Genomic DNA, 21,650 nt, shown 5'->3' with positions numbered 1-21,650 from the left:
CTTGAGCCGAAAGCGGCGTGGGCCGCGGTTTCCCGAGCAACCGCACAGGGAAGGGCCGACGTCACTCATGCCTGCACATGTACATGTAAAGGTAGCTACACGTTCATCTCGTAACATTCCCAAAAGTGCATCCATGCCCATTAAAGTACATCCTGGGGCCAAATATCTCACTCTACAGATTGCTCTTCCCTCCGTCGAAGATTACGCCCATGCGACCCTGTGCTTTGTGCGAATTCATCAGTTCAATCATCTTCGGCAGCTCGTCTAGTCGGTAAAGCGACTGGTGCGGCGTGATGTCTAAAGAGGGGGGTACAAAGTCAGTGTAATGTTCGGAATCGGAGAAGTGGGTAAAGTAGGTGTTCTAGCCAGCTACCAATGTTGGAACATCTCAGCCGTGGAGGTGCAAGGCCTAGAGTCTCGGCTGGCCTGAACAACCACTTTGTACCCCGACATTGCGTACTGTGCTTCGCGCTGAACTCGATAGCCGGTCGCATGTTGTAACAGGCTAATCACCGTCAGATGTGTCGAAAAGGTCCCGCTTCATGTACACTCACTTCCGTTGTTGGAACCCTTCACCCGATATCGACCAAGAGCGATATCCAAAGCATTCAAGTGTAGCGGTTCTCGGGGAATGCCAACGACCATAAGCAGACCCTGACCGGGCTTGATAATTGGGGGACAATCGTCGTACGATTGTTTTGATGCGGTGAAGTTTACTGCAGCATCGACACCTCCGCCTGTGATCTCAAGCACCCTCTCCTTCCAGTCCTTATCTTTGATCGAGTTGAAGACTCGGTCGGCGCCACAAGTCTTTGCCTCCTCAAGAGCTTGGTCGGCAATGTCTAGTCCGATGACTTTGAGGCCCATAGCTCTATCGGTCGTCAACAAACGAGATAATGGGTGACCCATGCCTCTTACTTTGCATACTGGATACCTAAGTGGCCTAGGCCACCGCACCCAATCACAGCAACCCACTGTCCAGGCTTGAGTTCGCAATCTTGGATTCCATGAAAGGCGGTGACACCTGCACAAAACAGTGGTGCGGCCGTATTGACATCGACTGTATGTATGTTAACTCGGCCCGTGACTCCTGTTCCTCTCCTCTCGTCCACGTACGTCCTTTGGGCAAGACCATGGCAGCCCGGGCATCAACAACAGCATACTCTTGGAAGTACCCATCTAGCGTAAAACCTTGCATCTTCGTGTTGCCTGTGATGCACCACGAGTTGTGCACCGTCCTGCAATTTGTACAATCAAAGCAGCATTCTACGGCGCAAAGGAACCCGACATTGTCGCCTTCTTGGAACGTGTTCGCAGCCACTCCTGATCCGCGACCAACAACAGTTCCGGTGGCTTCGTGCCCGATAGTGACGGGGTTCTTCCCCAGGATGAGACCTTGGTCGTTCGGCTCGAATAGCATGACGTCGGAATGGCAGAGGGAGGCATTTTTAATCTTGATCAGCAGTTCGTGTTCGCGAGGTTCTGGTATTGGAACCTGATTCAGATGGAGTTTGTTGTCGCGCGCATCGTATCTAGCACTACCATCAGTAATATGGTGTTGCTCGCCGTGGAATCCGCGTACTGCTGCGCAAACATTGTCTTGGAACTCATCATAACTATTGATCGAAGTAGTTGCTAGTCCCCAAGATGAGGAAAATGCGACAGGCGCGTCTAATGCCGGCTTGCGGCGTGGTATACGCTTCTCCCAGCATTGCGAACCTGGCGGGAAAGCTCAACCGCTAGCCATGAGGAAGATGGTTCCCGACAATCAGCCACGGGCTGCACGTCCAAGACCCTCACCCCGCAACCCCGCAACGGATGCTTTCCACGATCGAGCGAGTCATGCCACGGCACGACCTTCCATCTCCACGGAGTGCTTTCCAGGAGCTGTTCTCTTCCTTCGCAACGTGACGTAGAGTCCAAAGCCGGCTCGTCGGGCTCTCCAACTTCCTGTAGCTCGGCAATAAGGCAAAGAGTATGGCAACTGATATACGGATAAATGCAAGTTCCGATCCGGTGTATCGTGTATCGTGAATCTGTCTTGGACAACATTCGAGAACCCACATCCCAAAACACCAATGGAGTTAACGCCACTCCAACTCCGAGAGTCTTGAAACGAGCATGTTCAACGACCTTCAACCACCGAGGTGATGCCTAGATCATCTGTATATCCCTCTACAGCTGGCATACATCCAGAGGTCTTCTTCTGCTAGCCGAGTGGCTGTCCCAAGCGAGCCATTACGGCAGCTGAAACTGACAGGCTTTCCTAGGTCAGAAGAAGCCAAGTGTGCAGCACACATCCGCGAAAAGCCGAACTGCTGCATTGGATGGGCTCTCAACAGATCATGCGCTCGGTGCCAAATGCTTGCCGTTCGTCTGCAGCTCCACAAGGCGCACCTCGTCATCCAATTGGGCCGACGTTATCCTTGTGTCCACGGTCTTCGTAATCTGAGTCCCCTGAGTCTCGAACAGACTGCCATCCAAGGTCGACTTCTTCTTCGGTGTGCTTCGCTTTCCACTGGATAGTCTAGCATTGGGCGTCTCATCGTCATACTGTCAGGTGTAAAGGCCTAGTTAGTCGATCGTCCCAGACCTCAAACTGGTGTTCGAGTATCATACCTTGAAGTCCGAATCATCTTGAGAAGATCCAAAGCACCTGGGGAACAGATGGCCGAAAAACCGTCGAAACAGAGGCATGCAAATGCAGACTATTCCAACATTCTGCTCTAGCACCGAATAGAGAGCTGCTTCCAGACTGTCGTACATAGGGTTTGCCGAATTACCATATGTAGCGATCGTCTGTATACGTATGCATGAGACTATCATCGTCCTATGAACATGTCAGTTAGCCAATCCGCAAGCTAGCAGAGAACATACTCACAAGATCCCTACACTAAAGATACAAAGCAGGAAGAATTTCCGTCTTAGGCTCAGCTTTAGCTTCACCAGCTGCGGTATTGGCACCGCTAAAACGCCCAGATCAATGGCAATGTTCGTACCGGCTGCGGCATATATGAACGCATTCTGATTCATGCAGTATTCAAAAGGCTCCTCTCTCATCCAACCAGTCCAGACGGCCTTTATCGGGCGACAAGAGAAGATCAACGCCAGTTCGAATCCCAACGAATGGCATACGGTTATGCCCATGAGTATGAAAACTGTGGTGCGGACACCTTTGGTCGGAAAGATGTACAGGAAGAAGAAGAGAAAAGTCAACTTGGTGAAACCGATCGTGATGAAGTAACCAGCTTGCGACGCATAGATCATCTGGAAAGGTCAGCTCATGTTTTATCTACAGATGCTGGTTCGTGACTGACTTGCAGGACTTTGATTATGTTATTCGTTTCGACTGTCCATGTATCCTTTCCAAGTCCAAGACCAGGCGTAATGAATTGTAAGACTGTCAAAGGTATGGAGAAGGTCCAGGCCGTAATGGCGCATGCGTCGTCCCATCTCCAACTCTCAGATAGGAATGCAACAGTCGACCGCATGACTATCGCCAGAAACGCAAGGATGCCGGACACAACAGAGACCCATAACAGTTTGTCGCTTTTGTCACGAATCGGCGCCCCACACATGGTTTGTGTTGTGTTAACAGCGACTGTTTAGGTAAGTTTGTGAGGCTTGCAGTATCGTGGTGAGGCGTACTTAGAGCTTGCCTGATAGTACTGCACGACCCGAAGGTACAAAGTCAGTGTATGTCTCCAAGAAGTGGGGATGGTACCTTCGCTCGTGTCTCAGCTAAGCGAACAGAAGACTCTTTCCTTGTGTCTTAGATACACAATCAAGAGGGTTTCTCTCCGCCTTTGCTGGAAGACACATCCACTTTGTACCTGAGAGACTTGCCATGCCGTGCCTACACAGCCTTGTATCGCTGCATTTATCGAAGCTGATGCGCAAATGCAGGGCATATCATCGGGTGCGCATTCTGTCTGGCTCCCGACAGCCGACACAAAACATGTTTGCTAGAAGATGTCAGTGTTCCGTCGTCCAACACTCGTGGCGAGGAGTCCTTACAGCGCAGTCAGGAAGCTGGGCCAACACCGGACATATCGCGAAGCTGAAGAGAGCAAGCACGACGCCCAAAAAGCTCGTCCACCGCATCGTGAGTATCAACGAAGGATACCACGGTGAACTTTTGGCAAGCCAGAGTCTGCGGAAAGCAGAGGAGTCAACGATGAAGCAAGAGGGAAAAACAACCGTCGGAATCACCGCAAGGCATGGCTAGCGGCAACATGGGTTTCGCATCGGCAGTGTGCCGTGATAGGGTTTGCCGGGGGAAAGGTTTTATGAATCCTTCGCAGGGAACAACGGTATTCTGTTGCACGAGTCCATTAGGTATCGTCTAGAGGGCCGAGCCGTTAGCTGGGGACGCTAGTGTACGTATGCCTGCTGCGGGGAGGCGCTTCAGATGCAGCATTCTCCCTTTTCTACATGTCCGAGCGGAGCGTGCAGTCTCGAATACTTCATCGTACGACATTGACAGGATTTTTGTGGGTGGTCTAAGCCGAAAGAGCCTTGACACCCCAGCATCGCGTGTTCGCGTCCCACATGCTTGAAACGTTGGACCTTTTTGCTCCCTTGTACAGACCCGGCTCGTACTTACTTTTGCACAAGCTAAGCGTGTCAATCCCTAAACTACACTCCTTCTGGGATCGGTAGCAACGGTCGCCATGTGGGGGCAAGGTGGATTATCACTCCATCTACCCCCGCTTGTGGTGCGAGTCTCGAACGAATCGAGTTCCATCTGTTAATCCAGCTCAACGGGCCAAATTGCTGCACGAGCTGCATTGCCAAACTCGCACAGCTTCTATTTTCAATGGCGCTTCTAACACTTCTCCCATTCGGTCCGAATCTGAGCGTTTGGACCGTTGTCTTCTTGCCTCTGGCTTTCGTCGTTTATTATACCGGTTGGATCATATACACACGTACCTTGCATCCCCTCGCAACGGTTCCTGCGCCACTGTGGCCCTCTGTTTCGCGGACATGGCTCATGTGGAGGATGCATGTAGGAGATCTCGAGATCGAACTTCGCAAAATGCATGATCAATATGGTCCTCTTGTTCGCATTGCTCCCGATGAGGTCTGTTCGGCCAATCCCACCGAGATACCGATCATCTATCGCATGCAAAAGCCGTTGGAGAAGACGGTTTGGTACCTCCCATGGCGTGCAGTGCCTCAGTTCCACGAGCGCCCGGACATGTTCACCACGTTGCTCAACAAAGACCATGCAGCCTACAAGAAGATTATTGCCGGCGCCTTCACAATGGGTAGCGTTCTGCGGAATGAAGACCATATGGATGATTGTGTGCGTCTGTTCATCAACCGTATGGGAGAATTCGCCGATAAAGAAGAGAGCTTCGACTTTGGACTGTGGCTGGAAATGTATGTGTAATTGAGTCCCCAATGCAAGACGAGCCTGACATGTTCCAAGGTACGCATTCGATATCATCGGCACTGTGTTCTTTGGGAAACAATTCGGCTTCATGGAAAATCGTCATGATCATGGTAAATACATTGAGTCTGTTCATTTGGCCAGTAAGTATCTTTCAGATTACAACGATTTTGCGCCCAAATCGTCCATGCTGGAGTCAACTACTGACGTTGCAATCTCATATTCAGTGCCTTTTCTCTCAGTTATCACTATGACCCCAACCTACTTACGCTATCCCGTAATGGCGTCTGCTGTCGCTGTTCCAAAACTTCTGAAAGCTGTAATTGCAGTAGACGGCATCAGGGCCATTGCCATTCAGAACACAAAGGAACAGATGAAGGCTGCTGAAGAAGCCACTTCCAAGCGCCATGATATCCTTTCTCAGCTACTCACGATTGTGCACGAAAAAGGAGAGAAAGTCAACTTCACAGAGCACAACGTCATGGCAGAGATGCATGTCGGAATGTAAGTTTCGAAGAGCGACGCCTTTGTCCAGTCCACCTCACTGAGTCTCTTCGTTTAGTATGGCTGGTGCAGATAGCACGTCCATCCTACTTCGTTCTATTTTCTACTACATGATGAAGAACCCTGAGACCATGGCCAAGGCCACTGCCGAGGTTGACGAAGCTTTCGCTTCCGGGAAGCTCAGCTGGCCTCCTCAACACCAAGAGGTTGTCGCGTCTTGCCCTTATGTCTGCGCCGTCATCAAGGAAGCCTCCAGAATATTCCCCAGTTTTGCCGTCCAAATACAGAGATACTCACCACCCGAAGGCATTAAGCTGTCAGGGCAGTTCATCCCGCCTGGCTACCGAGTTGGAATGAATCCGCATATCGTACACATGGACAAGGAAGTCTTCGGTCAAGATGCCGATGTTTTTAAGCCAGAGCGATGGCTAGAGAGCGAAGAACGATGCAAAGCCATGGACAGGGCATATCTCGGATTTGGGGTGGGAACCCGGCCATGTGCTGGCAAAAACGTAAGTTGGCTCCTAAATAATGGTCCTCCTACAACTCGCTAAGTAGATGACTTATAGCTTGCGCTTGCTGAGATTCACAAGCTTGTGCCTGCGATGTTGCGCAACTTTAGCGTGGAAATGGCCCACAATCGGCCTTGGAAGATACACAACGCCAGTTTCATCGTGCAGACAGATGTTATCTGCAGGCTTAAGCGAAGGAACTAAGAGTAGACGCCTGGATTGCTATTGTAGCTGAACACATACACATGTTCGAACCTTGTTCAAATACGTTGCAGTTATCAGGTTGACTAAAAGAACGCGCCTCCAGACTTGCGAAGCCACATCCTGACTACACTCAGCATACTCGACGAGCCATAAATATCACCAATTACCTATCACCAGGTATGACCATCCCGTACAAGAGCTGTTCCTACATATGTATCAAAGCGCTTCTTCGTGTATGCGCGATCTTTCGTGAGTGACTGCTGCTAATGTGTCGCATCATCGCAGCACTTTGAAGGCTTAATCTTGGTAAAGCTCTAGTCATGAGCCCGCCGGATATCACCGGATATTCCGGAAAATAGACCGCAACCCATAAGCTTGGAACGCAGAGGAGGGTACGTGCGAGGAGCCTACTCTGCTAGGGTTCGAGTCAATGCAGTCGAAGAAAGAAGGGTAAGTCGAGAAAATAGGTAGACACTGCCGAATATGTACACTGTAGTCTCCACAACCAGTGGCAAGCTCTCCAATGTCCTCGTTACCGGAATCGTCAAATTGATCACCAAACACCGATGGCGGGGATCTCCTCTACACTCATTACAAGGTTAGTCTCCAAAACCATATGCGGTACTTCCATCGGTCCTTCCAATCAAGTACTGACCATCTGTGGGATGCAACAACCAATGCGGGCGAATCCCAAAGATCACCTATATCGCCCGTAACTCTGGTCACGCTGGACATTTGATGCATGTCTTTCATGTGCTGCGCGTATCCGTGAGGTAGATCTAGGCCACGTTAAGCAGGGCTCGGTCTGGACCTAAGGAAGGTAGGTGCATTGCCTCTAGCTCCTGGGTACCTGATCTGGCTCCAGCACTCAAGTCTAACAGTACGGAAGAGATATCTATACATACACTCATATGCCCGTCTATCAATGAGCTCCGAATTTCTAAACTTTCTTAGTCGGTACGATTCCGTACATCTTGTCAAGTTCTTGACACACTGCATCAGTCACTTCCTTCGTCCCTGCCGATCCTCCAAGATCGCGTGTCGCAATGCCCCGTTCAGTCACCGCCTCGACGGCATCCATCATCTTCTTGGCGGCTTCTTCCTCCCCTAGCCAGGTCAACATCTCGGAAGCGGTCCAGAAGGTCGCGACAGGATTCGCAACGCCTTTGCCGGTGATGTCAAACGCGGAGCCGTGAATTGGCTCGAACATACTGTCAACGGCGATTAGCACGGCACACGAGTCACGAGCGAACCCGGATGTTACCTGGGATTCTGTCGTGTAGGATCAAGATTGCTGGTCGGTGCAATGCCAATCGAACCAGCGAGAGCGGCAGCGAGATCAGAAAGGATATCGGCGTGCTGGCTGGTGTCAGCACACGAAGGTAACGGTATTAGTGCCGAAGAGCTCCTCACAAGGTTGGTCGCGACGATGGTATCTAACGACTTCGGGTCAAGAACCATACGGCAAGTCATGGCATCCACAAGCATCTTATCCCACTCAACGTCGGGGAAGTCCTTCGCAACCTCAGAAGCCACTTCATCCCAGAGTACCATGCCATTTCTTTGAGCATTGCTCTTGGTTACAACTGTGAGTAGCTTCCTGGGTCGCTTTTGGGCAGACTGGAATGCAAATCGCATAATGCGCTCGACACCGTGCCGTGAGAAGATGGCTACTTCGGTTGCCGTCTCCCATGGCTGACCGCGGTGTGATCGCCCGCCTTGGCCTGCATACTCTCCCTCGCTATTTTCACGGATGATGACCCAGTCCAGATCGCCGTGCTCGGCTTTTCTCAGTGGCGATGACGTTCCTCGGAAGATCTTGGTGGGACGTACGTTGGCGTACTGCTGAAATGGTTGGCAGATAGCTAACCGGAGACCCCAAAGAGAGATGTGGTCAGGTACGTCTGATTGATCGTTAGTAGGCGTGACATTTGGTGTCACGCTGAACCCACCAGGCGCGCCTACAGCACCGAACAATATCGCATCGTGTTTCTTGAGCGCATCGAGTCCACCATCTGGGATGTATTTTCCGGTCTTCTTGTAGAGGTCGCTGCTCCAGTCAAAATTCTCAAAGGCGAGCTGGAATGAGCCGTCCAACTCGACCAACTTCTCCATCACTTGCACACTCGCATCGACGACTTCGGGGCCAATACCATCGGCGCCCATGGTTGCGACGGAGTACTTGCGCTGGACAGCAATTGGTGACATATTGACTTGTGAATGTGAGGATCGAGGCAGCTGGAGGAGAGAGGGAGAGGAATGATGACAGGAAGAAGATACATGTTACGTTGATGTTTGGATATTGCGCCCAGCACACGCGCAGCAAGAAAGCGCAGCTACCCATGGGATTTCTGGGCGCGGTGATGGAGAGCGGGGGACTGGTGGTGGGGTTCTCCGCAGAAACAACTACCGGACCCCAATGCGCTAGCCGCAGCGGACTTTGAATGTACGACGCCACGCCTGCAATCGTCGGCCCGGTGCGTAGTCGCAGACCGCGGCATCTCAGGCCCGCGGTCACGTTACCAGTTACCATACTTGCCAATACGTTGATCATCTCCACCAAACAGGCAAGTGTGCTGTCCAAGTCTCGATCCCTCGTCGACTCGACATTCCACAATGTCCTCCTTGGATTCAAACGTCCAGCGAATCCTGGAACTGCTGGTCCCCAAATTTCGGGCGCACAAGCAACTATCACCCCACCCCATCGTTCTCGGTATCACTGGACTCCAAGGAAGCGGAAAATCAACATGGGCTGGCAAGATCGTGCAGCTACTCTCGTCCAAGTACAGCCTTAACGCCATCACCGTCTCCTTGGATGACTTCTACCATACACACGACAACCTCGTAGCGCGGAGAGAGCAAGATCCCGGTAACAAATTATACCGAACACGCGGCCAGCCAGGAACACACGACCAGCACCTTGCCCACGATACGCTACAAGCACTGCGGTCCTGGGACGACAGCAATGCGAACGCCGTAGACATACCCGTCTTCGACAAGAGCAGATTCAACGGCGAAGGCGACCGCGCACCGCACGAGACATGGCCCTGCTGCACTTCCAAACCAGACGTCGTAGTCTTCGAAGGCTGGTGCGTCGGATTTCGCTCTCTGCCAGACGCCGCCCTACAGTCAAAATACCAAACCGCCAAAGCCGCCCCGGCAGACGACAACCCGGAATGCATCGTTACGCTGCCTGACCACGACTTTACGCACATCCAGGAAGTGAATCGGTCTTTAGCTGAGTACAACGAGACGTTCATGGGTCCTCAGCATTTCGACTTCTTCATACATCTGGATACTGAGGATCTGAGGAATGTCTATCGGTGGAGGCTGCAGCAAGAGCATGCAATGTGGAAGGCAAAAGGAGCGGGCATGTCGGATGATAGTGTGAGAGCTTTTGTGAGGGGATATATGCCAGCGTACGAGCTATATCTTGAGGGGCTGCGGGAGGGTCTTTTTGGATCGACGAGTGGAAGGCAGGTCCGGGTTGTGATGGATAGGGAAAGGGGAGTTGAGAAGGTCGAGCTCATTTAGAGATGGCAGTTAGATTCCTTGAGAGTTCAAGAGCGATAAGTTGTCTGTGACTTGTTGAAATACCAGCGACATAAAAATACTCTGTTCGTTGCTCCCCTCTCAAGAGATGGTCATAAGACTTTTGGCGCTCCAAGCGAGTGCTCGCACTTTTCCACACACACACACACCTGCATTGCAGTGTAATATAGAGCTGTCTATCAGCGAAACATGATCAATGTATGCTAGTACGCCACACCCCCTCCCCGTCAAATGGTGAACACCATATTACACCGCATGAACGCCCAGTAAAATTTCCTGATTAGCATGGCAGGATGGAAGTGGCTGTTCAGCATCGAAGGTTCGTCCTCCCCATACATGTCTCACCGCGTGACAAGGAAGGCAACGACCTTCATAGGTATCGTAACGTTCGCTGTAGCTATAGTCGGCATGTGGATGCTTCCCAGCTTCCCTCTCACAACCCGCTGGCTCACTCCGAAGAGGGCCAGCTCGTGCACGACCGCATAGTCAGCGACACAGTCAGCTTGAAAGCCTCGGAAGGGGCGCGTGCTGGGTTCGCACAAGCTATCCGCAATCCTTGTCTATATTTTACGTCATGCAGGACATGCACCTCTCAGCCTGCAGCTTCAACGCTTTCTTCACCATTGTTGTAAATAGTCTCGGCTTCGATCGTACGATCACGCTCGTCATGGCTTGCCCACCATACCTGATGTCCGGACTCTTCGGAAAAGTCATCTGTGCGACATCGGGTAAGTTCAATGAGAGGACTGGGCACATTACCTTGTGCACGGATGCTGCGTTGCTCGGCTTTATCATTTCATGCACCATAAAGAATGTGACTGCAAGTTACATCTCTTGCTTCTTGTTCGCTTCTGGCGGGTACGCGGTCAACCCGATATCTTGGGTTGGGTGTCCGTGACGCTGAAACAGACGGCGGAGAAGAAAGCTGCCTTATTGTCGATCATCCATATGCTTGGAAACGCGAGTTACGTCTATACCGCAGACCTCTATCGTAAATTGCGTCATCCGTATATATGTACAGCATGCTAACGTAAAGCATTGAATAGTGACGGGTCGAAATATTTGACGGCAATAGCGAGCAACGCTGCATTTGCCTTCGTGACGATCGCGTACGTTTGGGTATTGAAGGTTGTGCTCCAGATGTCAAATAGGAGGGTGAGACAGGAGAGACCGTAGGAGAACGTTTACTACACATACTGAAGATGTTGCGGGTTCCGTTCGATGAGCTTCGTGGTGTATAATGATGGGTGTAGTCCTACGACTGTGAACGAACTAGTAGAGATTGACAACCTTACGGTGGACATCTTGCGATTGATAAAACTCTTTGATGCAATCGATGTGCATCCCAGCGAATGTTCGTTCAGGACCATTCGTTAATCATCCCAGCATATTGATCTTGACCAAGCCAAAATGGGATATCGAATCCAGCAAAAGGGTCCTGGTCATCATTACCCGAATACTGGAAGGATGGTTCCAGTGCTAGGCCGTTGTCTAAGAAGTCCCCCAGAGGTAGCATGCTAGGATCGTTATCGCTTGCTTGGACGGTGAGATTGACGTCCACTGATGCCGGTATATGGTCGAAACTATTCGATTTCATCGGCGTACGTCTAGTTGCAGAAGTTGTCACGTCTGGTAGATTTGAGGGAGAGGGGCCTGTTCCAACCGCCATATCACGGTCTCGTGCAAGCTCTCCAGGCGTTGGTATCATGGCCTGGCTTATAGAACGCGCGATCACATGGGGCGACGCGGCCGACGTGACATTACCATATGGAGAGGGATTTGACCTTTCGAGTCTAATCGCACTGATGCCTCTTGGTTTGTTGCTTGTATTACGCGTCAGCTGGATTCGTAGGTCCTTTATGGCTGCACCACAGGCCTCGGGCCAAACGCTTCCTCTGCGCGCTAGGTGATCAAGTATTTTGAGACTTTTATCTGCCAACCTGTACAACGCGTGAGCAATTTGAGCGGTGCCTGACGCAGACATATTGACCTTGAAACCATAGCTGTAGATACGTGTTTTGTGTAGGCTGCATGGAACAATATGAAGGTGCTCATCCATACAGCCCTGGAATTTAAGTATACTTAGTACCAACCCGTCAAGGTATGCACACTGTTTGCTTACCACGTAAACGAAGGCCAAAGCAAGGCGAAAGAGGCTTGCCCTTCCTGAGAAGCAGATGTAATGGCGCTGTGTAGTGATGTAACGATCGATCGCGCTGACCCAATGCATTGTTGCAAAGCAGCCTCGTAAGTAGAGCCACTACTGTTGGACGCAATGATAGGACGATTTAAAGATATGACTGACTCGTGATACAGTAACTTCAAGAGCGTGTCGTGAAATGCTGATAATGTTGGTGGGTCGTTCTCGTCAAAGTCAATAAACTCGTCAACGTCGTTTGCCAGTTTTGTGAGCTTTGAGGTGATGACTGTAGCTTGATCTGTCTCCCGTTGGGCATGCTGAATGCACTTATGTTTAAATTCCATGATCTCCCCTCGGATATGGCAATGACGGGACAAGAATTCCAACAACCGCAACCGACTGTCTAATGGTCATTAGATGCAGACATGCATACAAATTGGCAGATATCACCTGAGGAAGATTGTCCATCCGCGTGACGCTCGAGGCTAGGATAACAGACTGTTCATCGAAGATGGTTAGCAAATACACTGTCTTCGCTCGGAAGGGGATTGCTTACCGTCAATGTCATCATCGCGAAGGCTGAGCGGAAGACCAGTAGACTGGCAAATGAAACGATCGATACAATACAGTGAGAAGAATACGCGATGACGAAGTTCTCTTTGAGCAGGCGAAAAGCAAGGGTATCGTTGTGGGCAACGATGAAGACCCATTTGAAGAGCCATGCGGATGATGAGTCCTCCCAGACGAGATGCGGCATTGAATCGAAGCATCGAAACAAGGAAAAGCTGGACGCTAAGAGCGGCTTGGAGCGATTGCACGGAAACTGGTCGTGAAAATGAGTGCTGGACGCTACTGATTGCCTCGTCGTAAGAGTGGAAAACAAGCTCCGCTGGGTAGGGATCTTCGTTCTCGGATTGGATTTGGCGTCGATCCGCAAGAGAGATGGACATTATGGCTCTTAAAACTACAATCTCGAAATCCGAAGTGGCGGGTTCTATTGCAACTCGCTTCTCTGAAAGCCTCTCGAAGAAGGCCAGGACGGTTGGGGCATGAAGAAACGGATAGGCTGGATGCCAATTCGAAAAGTAGCTTTGGCTCCAGTTGACTAGGCTCCGGAAGTTGACCGTCGAGGATCCTTGAGATCTCACTTCATTGCCTCGCCATATCCGTTTCGATACATTTGGGGATGCTGAAGGAAGGTGGTCATCCTCTCCGGGCACCTCCGGGGATGGGATCGGAGCTGCAGGGTTGGAATTGGAATGCGAGCGAAACGCGCTATAAACAGAACGGATGAAGTAGACACCACTAGAGCTGCCGACAAAGCTCGAGATGGTGTCGCCAGGAATATTGCGCATTAACCCAACTTCGCGAGGCGGATACGGTGTTGTCGTAGTATACCTTCTCCGCTTGCAAGGCGGCTCGTATCCCTCTGTGATGGATTCCGACTCCCTGTCGTATCGTTCCATGTTACGTGCGATGGTTTGTGCTGTTTTGCGTAGTCGAATGGTGGTGGCTCGGATGGAGGATCAAATCTCCGCAAATCCAGAGTGACTCGGGTTTCAAACCCAAGCGAAATAACGTGACCATACATGACTAGTGTCACTTTCACATGCTTAGTTTCCATGTGCAATTATCGACGGGTAGATGTGTCAGAAGTAATTCCTCCATTGAGCCGAGTCTTGGAACTGAGTAGTTAGGTGGATGTTGGTCGGTGTGCGGGCGGTTGCGGCGTTGTCTATGGATGAAGGCTCTGCAGAAGTCTCGACAGCCTCGGTAGGTTCATTGCTTGCGAATTCGTCGCTTTGCGTGCTCTGAGGGTGCTCGTTTGGGGGGGAAGGCACGGGGTGCTGTGCGTGGTAGTCCGTCTGTGACTTCTCCTCTAACCAGATGAGGAGCTGCTGCCCTGACCGTAAAGGCAGACGCTTCCATTCGTCCTGCTTCTCTACTTTGGAGCGCCCGCGCAATGATGGAGCTGAGACGTTCACAAGAAGTTGAGCCAACCCTGCACCATTGTTGTCTATCAAGCCGATGGTTGTCAACGCTGAAAACAGCGCTGCCTCGGTTTCGGCAAGTCTATCCTCCAGGCTGTTGATGTAAGCTGCAGGAATGCCTCTTTTCCCACCTTCGGTGTAGCGGCAAGCCAGAGATAGAGCTTGACATTGAGAGCAATGTGGGCTACGCAATGTCAGCCTCAAAAGGTGTCGAGCGGTAGGATGCTGCGAACAGGTTCCGGTCACATTTGCATTTTTTGGCGCGGCAGTGCTCGCATGCTATCGGATTGAGAGCCTGCATGTGTGTTCAGTAGAGTTCATGGGCATTAGAAGCTATACACACGTACCATGTGAAGTCAGTGCTTGGGTGCAGTCGGCAGAGCAAAGTGGCTGGTGGATGTGTAAAGTTCCGCCCCACTGGTTGATGTGGGTGCTAAACCTTGTTCGGCCCAGTGCTCGAGTGACGACAGGCAACGTCAAGTGGTATCGCGTCCACATGCACGGGCATGCTGTCTGCAAATACATTGGCGTTGACCACGTTGCAAACATTCGACTGCGCGCTGCTTCTGCTGTGCTGCTGGCCTCACCTAGTCGCTCTTTACCTCATCTACGTTCTGCATTCCCCACGTTGGCCTATCGACGCCTCTTCGGGCTCAGCCAGCCCGCCCGCATACGCACCGAGCGAACGCTTCTCACCCCGAGACATCACCTAGCCACACCACAGCACCGACATAAGAGCTGGCTCGGTCGAGTACTTGGAGGCGGCAACAGCCCCCCATTTGACAGGATGTCAACCCCAGAGAAGCCTGGGTTCCTGTCGGTCGGGATCAATGCCCTCTCGCCGTGGGGTTCGCGCAGTGGCACCCCCAAGCCGCCAAGTACGCCAAAGACACCCAGGAAGGCGGAAGAAGATAAGGACAAGGACAAAGAGAAGGAAAAGGCTGCTGCTGATGGTGCGGGCACGCAACGCGGTGGGGACCATATGGTGAATAAGCGGCACCGGCTCAGCCTCAAGAGATACCCACAGGACTGTCCGCCGCTTGTCGTCAGATGGTTCCATGCTGTCGATGTAAGCCGCTATGCATATGATTGAAACCAGCCTATTGCTTATACTTCGCCAGGTCCCAAAGCGCAAGCCTTTCGCCTCAAACGCCATCGTGCCTGAGAAGCCCGTGCCACGGCCCAAGAAATGGATCCCATTCTCCTCCGACGACTCGCGATCGATTGAAAATGCTTTTCAGAAGGCTGCCGCCGAGGCTGAGGCCGTCGAGACCCGCCGAGGCATACTCAGCCCGCCTGGAGAGGAGCACGCTGGTCTGAGCAAGGAGCCAGAGACGAGTACGAAAGTGCCCGTCAACGAGGACTATCTCTTCGATGTTGAGATCGAAACGCGCGAGCTATCTCCCGCGTACTGGCTCGGGCCCGTCTACGATGTGAAGCGAGGCACATGGTTCACACCTGATGGCGAGCCTTGCGATGAGCACCTGGCGACGCAGCTCGAGGAGGGCTATATCAAGGTCAGGCCTTGGAGGTTCTCTAAGCCAGCAGAAAAGCGATCCGACTCGCAGCCACGCACACGCCCCACCTCGTTGACTATGAAGGTCGATGACGATTACCGGAAGGAGCTTGGAAGACCGAACCACCGTGACTCTACATCAAATCCTGTGACGCCGAGATCTTCCTTTGACAACCTGAGAGCCCAATCCGGAACAGAGCCTTCCCAGTCTAACATCCCAGCCAACGGTGCAGCACCGGCAGATGATGGTCCTAGATCTTACCGGCTGTTTGGCTCCCGCATGAACTCTGTAGTTACCTACCAAGATGATGTGACTGCATACATACTCACGGATGACATGTGGTCACGCATGGGAAGCACCTTGTACCAGAGGTTCGCAGGCGCCGCACACTTCGCGGGTCAAAGATACGTCCGCGGTTATGATGACCCGGCGAAGAAGAAAGAAGCGAAGCCGTTCAAGGAGGGGACGGCTAAGAAAGAGACGGAGCGCCCGGTCACTCCGTCCCTCGCGTATGGATCTGATAACGACAGGCAGCGTACTGGATCCGGATCTGAAACCGCTTCGGATATGGAAAGCGACGGCGAGGAACGCGGGCGGGAGTCATCCCCATCGGAAACCCGAAGGAAGAACCTTGAACGGCAGATATCGTCACTCATCATATCCACTCAGTCCGATAATACGGAGCGACAGGAAGAAGAAGTCCGAAAACGAGAAGAAAAGGAGATGCGAGAGGATTACAAAGATCAGAACAAGGGGGAACAGGGTCGAGAAATCGAACACTTGCTCCTTGTCACGCATGGCATCGGCCAGCGCTTGGGCATGCGTATGGAAAGTGTGAACTTCGTTCATGACGTCAACTCGCTGCGCAAGTCTATGAAAGCCGTGTATTCAAATTCGCCAGATCTGCAAGCGTTGAACTCTGATGTTGACAAGGAAACCAAAAATAGTCGCATTCAAGTTTTGCCAATATGTTGGCGTCATCTACTCGATTTTCCCCAGCAAAGTCTGAAGCATAACCGAAAGGAGCATGACCTTGGCGATATTGAATTTGACGATCACGAATATCCGAACTTGGAAGATATCACCGTCGAAGGTGTACCGGCGGTACGCAATTTATTGACTGATCTGGCACTCGACATTCTCCTTTATCAAAGTCCCGCATACAAGGGTCACATTTCTCGGGTGGTCGTGAAGGAGTTGAACCGCATCTACCGACTGTTCAAGGAGCGCAACCCGTCATTCAAGGGCAAGATTAGTCTCGTTGGTCACTCTCTTGGCTCCGCCATCATGTTCGACATTCTCTGCCACCAGAAAGATCCCAGGTCTAAGCCTTCTATGTCATCCAAAGCACGCCGTGCTACCGAAGAAGGAATTAAGTTAGATTTCGAGGTAGAGGACTTCTATGCGCTCGGCTCACCTATCGGATTGTTCCAAATGCTCAAGGGACGTACTATTGCTGCGCGGCCATCCGCTTCCTACGCCACTCCGGAAACACCAGCTAGTCCGCTTGATGATCCTTTCTCAGCTGAGTCTGAACGTAATCTGGTCAACGACTTCATCATCTCTTCGCCTCTGTGCAAGCAGCTGTTCAATATCTTTCACCCTACAGATCCTATCAGCTACCGACTCGAACCTCTCATTTCGCCTGCGATGTCCTCCCTCAAGGCTCAGCCGTTGCCCTACACAAAGCGGGGCCTGTTTGGCGCGCCAGCTGCGCAAGGTTTGACTAATATTGGTCAAAGCTTAGGTCAAGGAGTGACAAATTTCTGGACATCAGTTAGTACAGGCATAGCTAGCGGCTTGCTTAACCGCAGTCTTGGCATCACAGGCACAGATGCTTCGAGGATGAGCAACGACCTCCATGGCCAACGCACATCGCGCCCATTGTCTGTCGGCCCAAATACTGGTACTCCAGGGAATATCGTACCTAATATCGACGATCCAGCCCGAGTTCTCATGTTGGAGGAGCGGAAGCGCAGACTGGGCGAGGAGCCCATTGCTCCTGGTGATGATGGCGAGCATCCTCCCACCCTGATCGACTCGGAAATTGAGACACTGTATGCTGGGTTCCAGAAACGAAGGAAGAGCAGGGAGGACGATACCAACGAGAGTGCGGAGAAGGACCTCGAGTGGCAGGAATTGGAGGAACGGAGTAGGAAGCTCAGGAAGGAGGAGGGCAAGGTGCGGGCCTTAAATACTAATGGTAGGGTCGATTATAGCATTCAGGAAGGCGTAAGTATTGCACTCCCTTATTGTCTTTGCTTCTCCCTTGTCACTGATTCGTTTTCGCTATGCTGACTACTCCAGGCATTTGATATTTCTTTGCTCGCTAGCATTGCTAGCCATCTCTCCTACTGGGCAGACGAAGATGTTTCCCACTTTATGATATCCCAACTCTTGGCTAGGCATCGCGTCTTCACGACGGCCGATAAATAGATCCTACTTGGTGCCGAGCAGCCTGAATGCCCTCTTCCTGTTGTGTACCTATTGTTTTTTGCACTTTTCTTCGCTAAATAGCCCTCTCCCCCCATCATTGGCTTCCCTTGGTGTTCTTTACCACCGTTACCCTGCATCGTCTGCGGTCTGGTTAGATTTCGCACCTGCCGTGCACTGGCGATCACCTGGTGCATAGCGTCCCGAGTTCCTACCTACTCACACTCACACTCACACTTACACTTATACTTACACTTACACTTACACTTACACTTACACTTATACTCACACTTACACTCACACTCACACTCACACTTATACTTATACTTATACTTATACTTACACTTACACTCACACTTACACTTACACTTATACTTACACTTACACTTATACTTACACTTATACTTATACTCACTCTCACTCTCACTCTTACTCTCACTCTCACTCTTACTCTCACTCTCACTCTCACTCTTACTCTCACTCTCACTCTCACTCTATCTTTCACTGGACTTCCTTTTCTATTGCTGCCTGCTATTGTGACGCTTTCTTAGCGAGTCGAGCGGGTCTTGGCGTATGATTTGCCGCACATAGGATCTCGAGCTCGCGGTCTCTAGAGCACTCTTTTCTTCAGCCTCGCATACCTTCTCTACCTGCGACAGCTTCGTACCATTACCATTACCATTCCAGATTCTTCTTTCTCTTCTTGACAGCTTTTGTGAGCACCATTACCTCTTCCGTCACCATGTCCAGCGTCATCGCTGTGTTGGTCATGGCAATGACCGCGGCCGGAGAATTCGGCTTGGAGGTATTCGACCACATCAAGTTCGGCTTCTTCGCCCTGGCTTTTGTCTTCGGCTTCGCGATCCTGTTCTCGGTCGTTCATTCGGCCATCTCCAACATCACCGCCTTCCCGGACCCTCTTCCAGAACCTTTGCTGCGTCGCGAACGTCGTGCAACTGCCACTGCAGCCCGCCGTTCCTCGCTCTCATCGCCGTATCCGGTGTCAATCTCGGCCTTCGACATCGAGGTCATCACGAGATACCGCTCCCCTCCTCGTTCGGGCTTCGAATCTCACCCTTTGACCAAGATGTACCCGAGCACCATCGAGGACATCATCGCCAAGATGGCACACCGTGGCCTTCGACCCAGGTACAACCAAACCGGTAATCTGGTGGAATGGACACCTATGGTACCGATTGCCCCTCAAAGAGTACGAAGTGCTTTGCTGGAGTTCCCTGCCTCGCAGGATGACAACACCCGTGTCCAGCACGGTGAGTCTGACCTCCACGTATCGCCGGTCACTGCTGAGATGAGCGCACGCCCTGCTGCATGCCGCCCTTCCACGCCTGTGGACGCTGCTACGGCAGATCTCGCAATAGACACGTCTCTACGGGTGGGTCCTGTCGAACCTCCCCAGTGTCACAGCGCGGCCTCTGCAGCCGACGCTGGTCGAGCCCCCGCGCCGACTTCTACGGAAGGGTTGGTGAGTCAGGCCGTCGAACCTCCCCAGGATACCTGCGCTGCTTCCGCGGCCAAGCCTGGTGGTGCTCACATGCCCGCATCTACGGATGGGATGGCCAGACCAACCGGTATCGTCCCAGGTGCCAACGTCGCGCCCTCCCGGGAAACATGGATGCTCTCTTCCGGCGCTGAGAACCTGCCTCCGCGCGAGCGACATCCACTCTTCACCTTTCGCTGGAAGCCCTCGACCGGCGTGGATTTCCACCTGCGCGAGCCGCACCCTCTCTTCGTCGCGGCCTTCGCGACGCCAGCACCTGCTGCTCCTGCGCCTCCGCCTCGTCCTGCCCCCTCGATATTCATCTCTTCGCCTTCAATCGCGTCTCGTCCTGTCGCCCCTGTCGCTCCACCGGCCGTCAAGGCCACACCTACGCCCACGCCCACGCCCACGCCGCCGCCACACTCTCGCTCTCTGCCGGCTTCTGCTTCCCGCGCTTCGGCGCCAAATTCGACCCCTGCTCCAGCTTCGATTCCGCCTCCCGCTCCCGCTCCCATCGCCGCGCCATCAGCGCCTGTCTTTGGTTTCAGTCCAATTGACCTCCAGGATTGGATGGCTCCTCTGTCCGAGATCCTCGCCCTAGACATGACCAAATTGGGTCTGACTGAGGCAGACTTGATGATGTGGGTAATCCCAGACGGCGTCATCAAGGCCGCCAAGAAGCACAACGAGGCCTACGAGCAGAGAGCGCAGAGGGATCCCGTGGCCATGGCTGCACGATACGTCATGATCGCGCGCAACCTCAAGAAATGCGGAGTCCTTCTCCGACTTCAGCTTCTCCAGCTGCGCCGCGCGCCGCAAGGCACATTCCCTCCCCGTCGCTCTTTCGCTTTGCTCTTGAACACAATGCACACTGCCGCCATGCAGTTCAACCAGCTCAAAAGCGCCAGCGTTGAGCTTAACCAAGCCGACTTCTCCACCTTCAAGAATGCTCTTCAGTTCTTGTTGAACCACGTTTTGACGATGAACGAGTTTGAGGCTTGTCTTGTGCATCACCGGGGTGATAAGGATGGGAAGAAGGATGCCGCGCAGATGAAGAAGGCCTGCCGGTTCATTGGCAACGTTTTGGGCATTCATGAGCCCATTCTGGCTCGGCTTGGGCTGGATTGAGGACGATTGGATCTCGCTGTTGGTTTGTGCTTTGGATTTCGGGCTTCTTGGTTTTGTTCTTTGCTCGTTCTGTGTTTCGATGCTTTTTTGTTCTGTTCCTATAGATACCAGTCTACTGCACGATGACAGTGCGTCGACACTCAATGAACGCCCTTGAAAATTGCAAAATGATGGTCCGGAAATTGCTCCCCGGTGATTTTTTCAAAGCACCTTCGCTATCTACATGTTCACTGTGTCACGGTTTTTCTCGTACATGCCCGATATATATGCTACAGTGCTTCGTCAAAGTTTGGGAACCTTGTGTTACCCCCGGATGAGCCGCGCAGTACGCAAGCTTTTGCCCCAGTAATGAACATCCTAAAGTAACACAGCGTACACCACCCCTTTGGGATAGTCTGCTTTTGGGTAATCCTGCTACAACGTGGAGATGTGACATTGCCACCTACTCTCTATTGAACCTAGGCACACCAACTCCTTGGTATTCAAAACCACACTCCCGCCCACCAACCTCTGCCTTCGCTTGCCATGTCCTCTATCCAGCACAGAAACCCCCTCCTTCATCGTGATCTCACTCGCTTCCGCGCATGCCTGCTCATTAGCATATGATCGATGCTCCAACCTCACCGCCCCATATCCCACATGACTACCAATGGTACTGCTCGAACATGTTTCGCTCAAGAAGTTGGTTCGCTCTTCTCTTTTCGATACCAGTCTCCTATGACTGACGCCAAATGGCCGCCAGATATGGCCATGTTTGGATATGAAGCCTTCGTTGT

General features: G+C 52.1%; 8 protein-coding genes across 8 annotated transcripts; 4 read left to right on the top strand and 4 right to left on the bottom strand.

The window, feature by feature from the left end:
- Window positions 1–172: 172 nt before the first annotated feature.
- On the bottom strand, window positions 173–1,420 carry N0V89_010909 (uncharacterized protein; the record flags this gene model as incomplete). Its single annotated transcript, XM_056219649.1, has 5 exons — window positions 173–297; window positions 461–505; window positions 555–871; window positions 919–1,060; window positions 1,117–1,420. 5 exons carry the CDS (start codon window positions 1,418–1,420, stop codon window positions 173–175), a joined length of 933 nt encoding a protein of 310 aa, XP_056066776.1.
- Window positions 1,421–2,343: 923 nt separating this feature from the next.
- On the bottom strand, window positions 2,344–3,023 carry N0V89_010908 (uncharacterized protein; the record flags this gene model as incomplete). The annotated part of the gene is made up of 3 exons (XM_056219648.1): window positions 2,344–2,518; window positions 2,882–2,888; window positions 3,020–3,023. The coding sequence occupies 3 exons, from the start codon at window positions 3,021–3,023 to the stop codon at window positions 2,344–2,346; spliced, it is 186 nt and encodes a 61-aa protein (XP_056066775.1).
- A 2,015-nt stretch (window positions 3,024–5,038) lies between these two features.
- N0V89_010907 (uncharacterized protein) lies at window positions 5,039–6,615 on the top strand (the record flags this gene model as incomplete). The annotated part of the gene is made up of 4 exons (XM_056219647.1): window positions 5,039–5,373; window positions 5,435–5,899; window positions 5,976–6,411; window positions 6,469–6,615. The coding sequence occupies 4 exons, from the start codon at window positions 5,039–5,041 to the stop codon at window positions 6,613–6,615; spliced, it is 1,383 nt and encodes a 460-aa protein (XP_056066774.1).
- A 940-nt stretch (window positions 6,616–7,555) lies between these two features.
- On the bottom strand, window positions 7,556–8,823 carry N0V89_010906 (uncharacterized protein; the record flags this gene model as incomplete). Its single annotated transcript, XM_056219646.1, has 4 exons — window positions 7,556–7,826; window positions 7,880–7,974; window positions 8,029–8,519; window positions 8,568–8,823. 4 exons carry the CDS (start codon window positions 8,821–8,823, stop codon window positions 7,556–7,558), a joined length of 1,113 nt encoding a protein of 370 aa, XP_056066773.1.
- Window positions 8,824–9,231: 408 nt separating this feature from the next.
- Window positions 9,232–10,149, top strand: N0V89_010905 (uncharacterized protein; the record flags this gene model as incomplete). The annotated part of the gene is made up of 1 exon (XM_056219645.1): window positions 9,232–10,149. One exon carries the CDS (start codon window positions 9,232–9,234, stop codon window positions 10,147–10,149), a length of 918 nt encoding a protein of 305 aa, XP_056066772.1.
- A 3,807-nt stretch (window positions 10,150–13,956) lies between these two features.
- Window positions 13,957–14,648, bottom strand: N0V89_010904 (uncharacterized protein; the record flags this gene model as incomplete). The annotated part of the gene is made up of 4 exons (XM_056219644.1): window positions 13,957–14,385; window positions 14,430–14,482; window positions 14,545–14,593; window positions 14,646–14,648. 4 exons carry the CDS (start codon window positions 14,646–14,648, stop codon window positions 13,957–13,959), a joined length of 534 nt encoding a protein of 177 aa, XP_056066771.1.
- Window positions 14,649–15,085: 437 nt separating this feature from the next.
- Window positions 15,086–18,251, top strand: N0V89_010903 (uncharacterized protein; the record flags this gene model as incomplete). Its single annotated transcript, XM_056219643.1, has 3 exons — window positions 15,086–15,367; window positions 15,420–18,047; window positions 18,123–18,251. The coding sequence occupies 3 exons, from the start codon at window positions 15,086–15,088 to the stop codon at window positions 18,249–18,251; spliced, it is 3,039 nt and encodes a 1,012-aa protein (XP_056066770.1).
- A 739-nt stretch (window positions 18,252–18,990) lies between these two features.
- Window positions 18,991–20,874, top strand: N0V89_010902 (uncharacterized protein; the record flags this gene model as incomplete). Its single annotated transcript, XM_056219642.1, has 1 exon — window positions 18,991–20,874. One exon carries the CDS (start codon window positions 18,991–18,993, stop codon window positions 20,872–20,874), a length of 1,884 nt encoding a protein of 627 aa, XP_056066769.1.
- Window positions 20,875–21,650: the final 776 nt, after the last annotated feature.

This window comes from Didymosphaeria variabile (genome assembly GCF_027946475.1).
Source record: "Didymosphaeria variabile strain IMI 356815 chromosome Unknown scaffold_8, whole genome shotgun sequence".
Lineage (NCBI taxonomy): Eukaryota > Fungi > Ascomycota > Dothideomycetes > Pleosporales > Didymosphaeriaceae > Didymosphaeria > Didymosphaeria variabile.
The sequence above is the reverse complement of the archived record's forward strand: the minus strand, read 5'-3'. Positions and strand labels throughout refer to the sequence as shown.